Source organism: Limulus polyphemus, unplaced genomic scaffold (genome assembly GCF_000517525.1).
Source record: "Limulus polyphemus unplaced genomic scaffold, Limulus_polyphemus-2.1.2 Scaffold2796, whole genome shotgun sequence".
Taxonomy (NCBI): domain Eukaryota; kingdom Metazoa; phylum Arthropoda; class Merostomata; order Xiphosura; family Limulidae; genus Limulus; species Limulus polyphemus.
The window spans coordinates 33095-46641 of NW_013668406.1; the positions used below are offsets into that span (position 1 = coordinate 33095).

The window sequence follows — 13547 nt, forward strand, 5'->3', positions numbered from 1 at the left end:
AAAAACAAAGTGACGTTCACACGTTGAAAGCAATGATCATCGGAGAGTTTGTGAGGCACCCAAACACTTTCTTTATGGAGTTTTTCCATATTTCTTAGATGTTTACATATTGTTTCATGAGAGACATGCAATTTCAGGGCCATTTCACAAGTGTGCTGCCTTGGGTTAGACTCAACAAGCATTTTCAGAGCATCAATATCAATTCCAACATGTTGGCCCCTGCCATCACAGTTTAAGGCTAAAGTCACCTAAACAAAACTTGCCAAACCATCACTGACACAAATGTTCAAAACATTTCTATAAATGTCTTTGATATTATTTGTGGCTACAGAGGCATTGGTTCCCTTCTTGTATTCAAATAGCATTACATGGCAAATGTGTGTCTCATTATCTGCCATCACTATAAGGCATTAGAATATACTAAACTTTACACATTATATAGGATACACTAATGTGATGTTTAGGTGGTTCGTTTAACTATTATACGTGATGTACGTCTTTTTGGAGGGGTGGTTAATGTAAGTGTTCCAAAATGCAACATTAACTTCTTGACAACCTAATATTTACATAATACTGAAAAAATCTTTACTTTACTTTTTTTTACCTAGGTCCTCTAGTTTCTTCTTGCACATGACGGCTAAGGTGGACATTTTCTAAGATTATCTTCTCTGTCTCTGGTGTTGTAAAGGTAAGATAAGTTCCAACTTGTTCTTCTGGCTAGTAAAACCAGGTAAGCCATTAATAATAACCATCTTCAACACATGTAGTTCAGCAATAGTAATAATTATGTTGTAGGTAATCTCTTATTAAGTTAGAGAGATTTGTGTAAAAGTTCTCAAAATGGCTTTTAAACTATATTTTTTCACAAATGGCTTTTGTAAATATGCATTATTTAACATCAGATATTACAGATTGTAACATTTTAGTACATTTTTCAATGTTAGTATCAAATTCGTTATCAATTTCATATTGCATTTGACACATATTGCATTTTTTCCTATGTTCTTCCAAAAAACGTATATTTCAAAGAAAAATATTTATTTGTCCATTACATTCAGATTATATTTAAATTAGCTATTTTTCTGTTTCCATATCTCATGTTTGTCAAAAATTCTTAGCATCTTCTGACCACTCACAAAATATACTTCATTTGATATTAGGCATTATCTATTAACATTTTTTAGCTAATGTGATGACCTCAGTTGTGTGTACGATTCTTCAGCTGAAGGTAAGATTTTTCTATATACTTATTTTATTTCCAAAACGATATATGTAGAACACATGTTACTTATAAATCAAATTTAGCTTCAACAGCAAAATCCTAACTAAAAAAAAATTTGAATGAGTTCAATTTAAAGCATCTTCATTAAGTATTGTCACCACAAAGAAAGCAAATACAAGTAATGTAAAAATCAGTAAGTTTACTGTTATATAAACACATGCAGTCTTTTTTAAGCTATTCAGCAATATATCAACTAAAAATGAACAACATTTACAGACACTTTCCCACATTGAAAATATATTTCTGATTGATACTTACCTCTCTTCTCACATAATAGTTCTTCTCAGCTAATCCTGCCCCTATAATTTTTGCTTGCTGCTAGCCTTGGTACTCCTGCCTACCTCCACATTTTGATGTGGTACTGCTGAGCTGTAAAGCATGCAACAACTCTCCCCCAATAAGAGTGAGACATAGCTTCCTAACACAGCTGATTACCTCTATACTGTAGAAATCAATCTACACTTCAAGATGAGGCACTGAAGAAGCACTGGAAGAGGGGTAGAAGGGTAAGTGTGAGGGCGGTAAGTGTAGGAAAATTACGACTTCCAATGTGATACTTTACCTCCTCTCACATAATAATTAGAATCCCACATTGAGCTGGTGGAGGGACCAATTCAAAATTACCTATATAAACACCCTTCAGAAAGCATCTGAAGAGAACCCATTTAGTATGACACCTCAATGAAGAGGAAAGTTAACATTTCATACTACTGTAAATCTATTTCCAATAGGTACTTACCTATATCCACCCAAAGCTATCTCAACCTTGATTTGCCCTCTAAGCATTGCTAAATTTTCCAAGAGTGCACCAGTCTTTTATACCCCTTCATTTTTGCACCATTGCAGCAACATGTGACTACCCTTCACCAATCATACTGCACCACCTATACTAGTGCAGTTAGCTTCCTCTACCATTCCAGCACAATTCTCACTTTTGAGAATTGGCAGATACAAACTAGAAACAATGGAATATCAGTGGAGAGGAAGGGCAGAAAGTGGGTTAGAGGTAAGTACCTATCAGAAATACATTTTCAGTGGTAGGAAATGTTAACTTCCAAAATGGTTCTACCTCTTCTCACCAAAAGCTAGAATCCAACACTGCAAATGTGGAGGGGCTGGTGAAGGCTCAATAGTAGTCAAACAAGTGGTGCACAACAGCCAAGAAAGAACAGGTGTGCCATAATTAGAAAAGGAGGAGGAGACACACCTGTAGGTATAGCACTAATTTTGGAACAGGTATGCTCTGTGCCCAGTAATGAACACAGTCATATAGGGTGGTATGTAACAGTCAGGCACCAAGTTATGTAATACACATTCCACACATGAACAACAGACAGTACTAAGTCATCCACATATGGAACAAGCATGAGCACGTGACACAATGATAATTAGAACTTAGGAAGGTGCCTGATAATCAGATATAAGTATGCCTGGCTAGGGCTGAAGGACCATAAAATGTACATGAATAGGCCAAGTGTGGTCTGCCCGGGCAAAAAACATAAAGGGGAAGAGCCTTGAGATACATCGGATTATGTCAACGCAGTCCATCTGTTCAAAAACATCAGTGGAAGCACCTTGCACAAGTTTGTAAGATCAACAAGTGCAGTCCGCCTGGGCACAAAACATCTAGTAGAAGCACCTTGGTATACGTCGGATCCTGTCAAGTGCAGAAAACATCCAATGGCAGCTCCTTGCATAAGATTTCTTTTTCGTATTTTGTTCATAATTGATTTTGTGATCAACAAGTGCAGTCACCCTGGGCAAAAACATCCGGGGAAAGTGCCTGGTGATATTACGGAGTATGTCAAGTGTGGTCCATCCAGGCAGAAAACATCCAGTAGAAGCATCTTGCATAAGAAATTTATTTTGTGATCAACAAGTGTGGTAAATCCATAAAAAGTACCTTGTTGGATCCAGAATATTATATTATTGCATAATCAAGAAGTATAACAACGATAGCCCTCTTCTCACTGAGATCATTTATTGTACAAACCCCACTCCTGAGGAAACCTTCATGCTCTACCACTCCAGCAACTGGGAACTGGAAGTGGGAAGGACTCCCAGTTCTCCACTAGAAAAAAGAGGGGAAATACGTGTTGGGGAGTCCAGAGGAATGACACACTGGAGAGAGCACAATGGGTGTCTGCATTTCACTATTTTGAAAAGCAGATAGACCCAAATTGTAAGAGTCATGAGTCAGTAGGGATGGGCAAAAGTCCCAATCTGCTTTACTCATGAAGCCCATGAGTGATGGTCCTTTATATATGGTAAAGTGATAACAATATATATATATATAAAAAGATAAATAAACAAATAGCTCACTATTGATTACATTAATTGTTAATAGGTGATTAAATCAGCACTATAAAACAATAATTAATTAAAAATCGTTATTGGTCCAGGTTGTCAACTTATTGTCATATCCCATCTATCAGACAAATTCCAAATGCCGATGTCAATCTACTCAGCCATCAGGGAAAAGCATAAAAAAATCAATCAAATAAGGATATGAAGCTGAGTGCTTACACCCACAACATCTCAGCTTCTACTACCTTTCACTGTCTATAGCTGTTTGTGGGAAGGCAGTTACCCCTAAATTTCTTAAAGTAGAAATGAACTGAAATGAAGCCACCCTAATATTTCTACTAACTAAACTCCCAATCTCCACTATTACAAAAAGATATTAAATAGAACTATACACCTTGCCGTAACAGTTCTTATATAGTTCTTACTCCCAACCTCCTTCCTTTCACTGGAAAATTTATTCAAGTATAACACGGGAATGCTGAGACAAGCCCAGCTACTTGAAGTTAGTCTTTACATCCTGATTATACTGAATAAAATTACTTGAAAAATTGCTATTAGGTACTTATAAGTTAAAGTAACTATCCCCCTCTTTATTTTATTTATTTTTATAAGATATTTTCTTTAATCGATAGTTCAGTTTCTAAAATATTTTTTAATAATAGAACATTATCCATAAAAAAATTATAGTTATTATAGACTATTAAGAAACATTTTAGTTGAGAAATATAATACCTTTTAACATGATACACGGAATAACACTTTTAGATGTGGGTAGACCAAGAACGGGAAAATTAAATTATCTTCTTTTATCAAAAATAGTCAACCACAATGTACCTTCTATAAAAGTAATGTCTAAATAATTAGCATGGACTTCATTATTACACAAACATCCCATCTCCACTTTGAGCATTATAGAGGTATACAGATTTATTGCTAAGATATAATATTCAGCATACCTGACCAGCCAACACCCACCACCAGGTGGGATCCTGAAATATGATGTATAAGCAACGATAAAAGAGAAAAAAAAAAGAATGACTTACCTCAGTCACAGGCTAACAGATGTGGGTAGAATTACCATAGGAGGAAGACGATACCTATCTGAGGAAGACACGGTTATGTTTTGCAGATAAAGAGCGACAAATATATGGGGAGTTGTTCAGATACCAGCCTGAACAATCTCCTCCAAAAGATGGTGGTGTCAAGCAGCTAAAGGCATATTTAGATGATGAACTTGGTGTGAAGAAACATTATGTAGATAGCAACCTGCCATGGACACGTCACAAAATGCCAGTTGTATGAACTGACAAACCAACCAGTGACAGTAATAGGTGAAAGATCATGAGAAATAGAGGAAATCCATGTAAGAAATATATCGGAATGAGAACAACGAAAGGAGTCAGTACAAGCCATAAAACATAGCAGGAAATGAACTGAACAAAGTAGATGATTAGAGCTAATTAGGATAAACGAATGCAGTTTCAGGTTTCAATTTAAAGTCATTCTGGAAAGAAAAGAAGGTTACTTTAGGTTTATTTCGATTATTTTTTTGGTGGTTACAAGGTTGGTCAAATTGACCAATCCCGTTTTGAGATAGGGTAGAGAAAATAACATATAAACTATAAGGAGTTAGTGAAAAAAAACGTTTGAAATGCATTTAGGAGGTTTTAAGGATTACATAAAGGGAATTTGAGATTTTTGAGATGACGAAAAGTATTTTTAATTTTAACATGAAAATTACTTTGCACACGGACTATTCAAAACAAATACTCAATATATTCATGGACAAAACTTTATTTTATTAGAAATACTTCACTAAGAAATATGACTTTTTGTATGTAAAAGACTTGTAACATTAACTGAAAGACTGCCAAATTTCGTGAAGATATACCCAATATATATAGAGTTATAAGTATTAAATTTATATCAACTTTAAATGAGTATGAAAAGTCAAGTGACTCGGTCAAATTGACCGACCCTATGTTGGGAGAGTTAAAGGGCAAATTTAGGTCGAGATAGTTTTGGGTGAGTTGAGATAGTACTGTTTCAGAACATACATGTGGGAAACCACACCACATCTGAACCAGGTATATTCATCACCCTTGGTGAATGAACATGTCCTCATATGAGCAGAAAAGGGGTACATCCAATAATCACATAAACATGACATTCGTGTAGAGTAGCTTGGTGCATGTTGGTCCATAAAGAGTGGTTCAACTTCAGTCTAATATCAGCAGTATCAGGAATGGAACATTCAGTCCACAGAAGGAGAAGGGTCCCTGCCATCTTCACCTTAGGCCCATGAATCAGAAGGAAAAAAAAAAGACTTTCATTCCAAGAATCCGAGCTCTCACATGTGTGTAGAGCTAGTAAACAACCAAAGCCACCTGGGAATCTGACATCCAGGTGATGTTAGGAAGGTGAAATACAATGTGGAAGGTCAACTCCAGTCCAAAACCATGCAGCATTGGGAATGTATCATCCAGTCTGCAGTAGGAGGAGGGGTCCGAGCCCAACCAGCACATCTGGGAACCAATATCCAGGCAGCAGTAGAAAGGAGGGTTCCCAGCCAAAGGGGTGAGCTGCATAGTCACAGGAAAATCCAGTCCAAAACCAATTGGCATCTGGAATTCTACATCAGGTCTGTGGTAGGAGGATAATCACACCATCTACACCAGTAGAATACCACCACCTTACTATCAATTGAGTGGAACAATCACACCCAGGAGGAAGTCTTCCTTGTCCACCACCCCTGCTGCTAGGAACTGGTATGTGGCAGGGACACTTGTACTCCACTGGAAGATGGGGAGAGATTGAGTTGGAGAGTCTGGAGGAACACAGCACCAAAAAAAAAGCAATGTGTGACTGAAAAGCCCTATTTCAAAAGTACAAAAAGAGGGATGGGCAGCAATCCTTACCCTGCTTTATTCATGCTAGTCCATGAGTGTATAGTCTGGGATGGGCATATTTATGATGCAATATACCATGATGATGATGAACAAGCAAGTAGTCTTGCAGAACACTCCACCTCAACATTGAGTGTTATAGACCTTAAAGACCATACAGCAGTGCAGATTTAAGAATTAGTATACCTGGACAGGCACAACTCACCACAGAGTGGGATACAATATAGAAAATGTTGTGACCCTGGAAGGTAAATATAGAAATATAAAACATTTATCCACTCACAGTTGAACAGATGTGTGATGTATGGCAACAGGAGATATCCAGATGAGGAGGACACAGTCACATGTTGCAGGTAATGGGAGATGAATGTGGTCAGTGTGGTCCACATGCCAGCCAGAATCCGAGCAGGAAATGAGCAGCCAGGGAAAGGTAAGGTGTCAGATCTGATGAGATGACACCTGGAAAGGATGTTGCGAATCAGGAAACAAGGAAAAATAAGCCAATCTGATAAGTTGGCGAATCCAACCTGTAAGGATGGTAGGTTAAAAACTGCGAGAGGAAGGGTTCCAACGGATAAATAATTGGGAATGGAAGCCATGGAAGGAAGCCATGTGAACAATATGACACTGAAGCCATGCAGGACATAGGGTGTAGAGAATAACATGAAAGATCCATTCAGGAAGGAGCACAGGATGAGGATGATGAAGGATCTGGAGGGAAATGGTCAGAGAGGAAAACACACTGTAAGAACATGAAAAGCAGAATGTAGTGGACAAGGCTGCAAGAAATCCAGAAATGGAAGACACAGAAACACTAGTATTGAACAGATAGATAAAAAAAGACAAGAGGAATACTATGATGGGAAGGAAGGTAACCAAGATGCATAGACCATGATGAAAAGAATGCCAATTTCCCTGATACACCATTAGGAAGGAAGGACATACTGAATGGGAGAGAATAGAAGCTACACATGCAGACAGTCTGTACATAGGCAACAGAAACCTGGACAAAAGCCAGAGTGTGGCAACTGTGGGATGATATACCAGTGACTGAGGGTGATGGAGGAGGTATTGGGAAAGAGAAAATGACTGAGGTAAGGACTGGAAACAATGGTTGAGCTAGCCAGAAAGTGCAATAAATAGGATACAACATTAAGTGGACTGGATAAAGGATAAAAGTCAGGTGAGAATGTGTATAAGAGAATAGGCATATAGGTAAAGTAGGACTTATCTAAACTGAAGGCATCCACCACCAAAGCCAATGGATGTGACATTGGGGACCAAAAAGGGAATGGGCCCAGAACAGGAGTTCCTACATCTGAAAACAAAGTAAAATGTGGACTGGTGTCTCCTTGTCATTTGATACAAGAGACAACTGTTGGAATGAATCATGACCACCTTACCTCGAATTAAACTCAGGAAATGATCCAAAGCCTGACAAACAGAAAGCAGCTTCAAGATATTGATGTTTATAGCCATCTTGACTGAAGAACAATGACCCACAATTTAATGAAATCCATAATTGCTCCCCAACCCATAACAGAAGTATCCATAAAAAGATGCAACTTGGGCCATGATAACAGAAGCGTATTGCTAGTCGTGGTGTTGTCTCTGTTGAACCAGAAAGTGAAATTGACTGGAAGTGACGTAGGAAGGAAGATGACTGAACCACAAGCTCCGTTGACCATAAAAGAAGTGGAGAAAGCTGGGCCCATGTTGGGAAGGAGGTGAAAAATATTCCCAAGTGGACAAATTATTGAGTCTTGATAAGAAAAAGGCTACTCCCACTGGATGAGCCATCCCACAAAGAAGCAACAGAGTGTATTTGTGAGCAGCATATAAGGCTGTAGCTAACAAAAACCTGTCCTTAATGTAAGGATAAAAGCATAAACCTTGATTATGACTTGGATGAGAAAAGGCTATGACCACACGACATAAATGTAGGATGTAAAACCCCATACTAAATGCTCGGGAAATAAAGATGTGGAAGAAAGCATCTATAATGTCTACATTTGTCTTCCAAAAACTAAGAGTAAATGCTCACCAAGGAGTGCAGAAGAACTCTATGGGAAAATGAGGAAGGTAGATGAAAACAGTGAAATACCAACAACCTGGAATAAAATCTTAGATAAGTATGATTGAAAGGTTCTATAGCATCCTTGAGAAGTAGAATCTGAACCATTTCCAAAAGATAATGGCTAGAAAGATGGCTCCCAAGGAGGAGGAAAGGGGATAAAGAAGGAAGGTGAAATAATTGCAGGGATAAACCTTATGCCAACACCCAAAGGATCCAACGTGAAATTGGAACTTAAGTGCAAAAACCTGGCCAAATGTACTCCAATTGTACCTGAACCTACTGGATAGACATTGGTACCATTGGCAGTGTGTGATTCAGAGATTGGTGAGAAACTCAGGCAGAAATGGAGGGGTGTCAGTGAAAAGCCTCAACCCTTGATGTTAAGGATTGTGAAATTCTCCAAAAATTGACCATCAGTAAGTCTTGTGAGTAGGACATTTGTAGGCATCTGTTAGTTAACAATGCATCCCTACCCAGGAGATCCCAAAAACTGAGGAATGATGTATAAACGGAAAATGGTAAGGAGGATAAACTCATCAATGTGGAAAACATAAGTGAAAGAGTATCCTTGCAAAATACTGCATGTGAGTAGTGGGTAACCATGGAAAGGAGATGGATGTAGGATAGATAAAGTAAGAGTATAGTAGGGTTCAAACAGAGGTGAGAGAAGTGGACATGGGAAAAACTCACAGAACCCAACCACAATTGTGCCAGAAATTGGTCAACATTTATTCCAATATCAGGAGAAGAACTATTAGGTATTCCGAGAAATGGGCCAAATGTAGGAGGGAAGTGGAAGAATAATATAAAATAGGGGAGACAAATAAAAAGGTAACATACCTGTGGCACCACATCCAGGAAGGCTAAGGGAGGCCTGGGAGAATCCACAGTTCTAAATTGAGATTGCATGACCCAGGAAGAAGGCAGAAAAATGACTATCTCAATCATCCTTAACTTGCCCAAATTTACCACACAAAGGAATATCAGGTTTGGGCCCAGGAGACAGCCAGCCATATGAAGGATTCTAACTCTAACTATCCAAGACCTCCTCAGTCAAAAGCACATGGCCCGAAGCCTGAGAAACATCAGGGTAAAGTGCTGTAGTGATATGAAATAAATGAAAAACACCTCATTAATCTGTTGGATAAAAGTTATGGAAAAGTTTAACTCAAAGTGAAGTAAAACTTGAGCAAACATTTGAACACATTTTAACAGCGTATCAGTACCAGATTAAAGCATATGGAGGTAGTGGGAGTACCAAGGCTAGTTGCAAGTGAAAAATTGCACATATAAAGGGAAATAATAATCAAGAAAACTATTATGTGAGAAAAGGTAAGGTATCATATCAGAATTACCATTGCTTGTCTCATAAATTTTATAAGTGATTCACCATGATATATTTGCTTTGATAAAATTACTTATGTCGACAAGTTCAGAAACTCTTAGAACTGCATAGCAATCTGACCTATACAATGATAATCTATGTATGAATGAGCATAATCATTGTGTAGTAACTTAGAAATCAAACTATTAGGATGAAAATTTTCCTTAGAAATAACAAATAATATATAGTTTTTACTAAACTAATTATATACCCTGAAAAACAAGCAATATCCAATATTTTAAGGCCCATCGAAAACTTGAAAATTATCAATAATTTTTCTAAAACATGACTTACATAGTGGCATTGTAGTAATCTTTTGTAAAATCTATAGCATCAAACTCTGACTATATAGCATTCAAAGAAAAATCTTTAAAAAATGTTTGGTGGTTAGCTAGTATAAATATGATGTAGAAACTGAAATTGTGGAAAAAAATTCTTTAAAGCATTTTAATTTTTCGGTTCAAAAATTTAAAACCATACTAATAAAAAAATCTTTACCTTGATCCAGACATTGTCATGAATAAAAGAAAATGGTTGTGGAGGATTGTCTCCTTCTGTAACTGAAAACTGAGATAAGTCTACTGTCTTTATATCCACCCGAGGAGGAGTACCTAGAAAAGATTTGAACACTTGTAACCAAAAGCTTTAATTAAAAGATGAAAGAAAGACCTGTTCCACTGGAAACACTAAAATCAGTATCTATTTATGATCCACTTATTTGAGGTCCTCTAATGTAACTTGTAAATAATTAAAATAAGGAAGAACTGAATGATCAGTAAAACTGGAACCATTTACAATGATGACAAATTTTTATATTTTAAAGCAGAAAAATCCTGCTTTAAGATATATATATATATATATATACACACACGTATATCTTTTTTATGCTTTTATCACATGATGACATCATTAAGCGGCAGTCCAATTCACATAAAATTACATGAAATTAGGTGGGAGTTGCTTCAAGGCTAGTGGTATGCAAATCTCTTTGGCAGACACACTGAGAAAGATAGCTAAACTGTGTGAGGAGATGAGGTACTGTCTCAGAAATATACTTTTTACACAAAGTAATGGTATAAATGTTTATTATTTGAAGTTACATGTAAAGAAATATATTTTTAACACAAGGTACCTAGATTACTGATGTGAGGATTACATTTATTATCAAATACATAGAATTCAGTTTATATTCTTCTTCATATACAGTATATATTTTTTATGTCTTTGTTCTTACCAAGCTTGTGAAATGAATTTGAATCATAGATTTCAACAATGTTCCTTTTAATATGGCCATATATAAAAAAAATCATACAATTTTTTCAATACAAACAAAGGTATATTATTATTATACATTCAATAGGAACAGTCTGTTTGAATATAAGATTGTTTCTTTTGTCAGTAAAGATTCCAAATATGGGTATGCACCACATACTAAAGAATACACAAATGTTTTTAATTTTGGCTATTATACAACATATAAAACATTTCTATCATCAAACATAGCAATATTAATCATTATTAATAAATGATCAAGAAATGTAATTTGAAGCTGAAGTTACTGATTTGTCTTATCTCTTTATTAATACCCCTATCATATTTAACTTTCCACCCCAAATATATTTTTATATCTACGTCACTAGTGAAAAAGATCTAAAAAGTACAAAATCTTTACCACTAATTCTAATGCTTTATTCAGAGGTTTTCCTAGTGTGCAGTTGATCACAAATTGTGCACCTGTAAAAAATGTGCAGTTGAAAATTCACCTACACAAGTAAGTTCATGTGGATAAATGTTAAAAAAAAAACATATTTAAGATTATAAAATTCCATTTCAGAGTTGATAAATAAATGTGTTTACTAGAATATTCTTCATTTTTGGATCATTTGTTACTAGCCCTGTATATATGAGTGCAACAAGGCATCATGTATTAAAAAATGATGAAGTTAAAATGTAATTGTGCAGTTGAAAAATTCCTTAGGAAAAGCTCTGGCTTTATTTAACTTAAACATTATATGATCTTTTTTATACAACTAAATAAGATAGATATAGCACAATAAAATATGTGAAAAAGTTCACATAATAAACCACACTCATTTTTAACTCCTCAAGGTTTAAAGGACAGGTCCAAGCCTTAGAAAAATGTAATATAGCAGTCTGGGTTTATTATGTAATTTATTATTCTGAATTAGCACATCCTGTTCTTAATTTGTGTATTTGTTATTAAGCAAACAGCTACACAATGGGCTATCTGTGCTGTACCCACCATAGATATCAAAACCCAGTATTTAGTGTTGTAAGCTCTCAGACTTGCTGCTTAGCCACCTAGGGGGGTTGTTAAAATATTATATGTTTAATCAAAAAGTTCTCTCAAATGCAAAGTTGAATGGACATGACCAAGAAACATCAACTCTCTGGTAATTTTTAAAGGAAACAAAGTACTTTTGCAGACTGAGTAATAAGGACTAAAATATAAGAACTAAATAAACAAGAACTAGATAAACTTACAACATTAGAGAAACCAAAAAATTATACTTGTCTGTACTAAAAACTAGAGTGCTAGGCCTATAAAATGACAGTCTGAAACTGTTACTCTAATACAAGATATAGTGCTATAAGAGAGTGATTTGAAACAGAAGATACAGGCTTACAACTGAGTGCTTTTAAACTGATAGTGAAGCTAAACAGAATAATATTTTTGAAATTAGATTCTTGATAATGCTTACCTTATAAATGATACCTCATTCATTCCTGTTGCTTTTGTAACTATATCAGGCTAATTGTTCATAAATAGATAGACAAGTAGATAAAAGAAATTCAAACGTGCCATTATATTAAGATAACAACAGCTCACCAGTTTTTAATCTTCCCATTTTGAATCCAACCTTCTCCAGGGTTTTTGCTAACCCTACTGTAGGCTGATCACCGAGACGACCAGCAGGGTAGGAATCTAAACCTATGTTGATCATTCCTCGTAGAAATGTTCCTGTGGTCAAGATAACAGTGTGGCCCTTGAGGCATGTTCCATCCGCTAAAACCACAAACAGATAAAATAGGAAAAAAATCACTGGGGGGCTAGAAATGATGGACCATATTTATTGGTCTAACTGCATATGTCAATCTCAGCAAACATATCACACTTAAGAACCAAACTTAAAAACTTAACCAAATTAGCCTATACATATTTTATATCACTACACAACAAAAAAGGTATAACTTTAAATTTTTTTACATATTCAATAAACAGTCAAAGTTTAAGCATGTTTGAAATGGGTACATTTTGCATGAAGTTGTTAATATTAGGTCGTCAAAAAATTAATGTCACTTTTAGATGAAAAAACCCGAACAACTTATATATCAAAATGAAACATTTATTAAATTAAATAGTCTCCATTCTTATCAATGATACTTTTCCATCTTACAATCAGGTTGCTAATGCCCTGATTAAAGAAATCACTTGGCTTTGAAGCAAAAAAACATGTTGATGTCCACTTTAACACCCTCCACAGTTGCATATGTTTTCCTAATAAGATGGTGTTGCAGCAAATGAAAAAGATGATAATCTGATGGTGCCACATCTAGAGAATATTTTGG

At 35.8% G+C, this 13547-nt stretch overlaps 1 protein-coding gene across 3 annotated transcripts in view; it reads right to left on the reverse strand.

The window, feature by feature from the left end:
* Window positions 1-13547, reverse strand: part of LOC106467920 (protein MTO1 homolog, mitochondrial-like) — a 59854-nt gene that overhangs the window by 27520 nt on the left and 18787 nt on the right. For all 3 annotated transcript variants that reach the window (XM_022396139.1, XM_013928304.2, XM_022396138.1), the window contains exons 6-8: window positions 12808-12984; window positions 10455-10567; window positions 605-717 (exon numbers count right to left, since the gene is read on the reverse strand). In XM_022396139.1, coding sequence (XP_022251847.1) covers window positions 605-717; window positions 10455-10567; window positions 12808-12984 — 403 coding nt within the window. The remainder of the gene's footprint in view (window positions 1-604; window positions 718-10454; window positions 10568-12807; window positions 12985-13547) is intronic.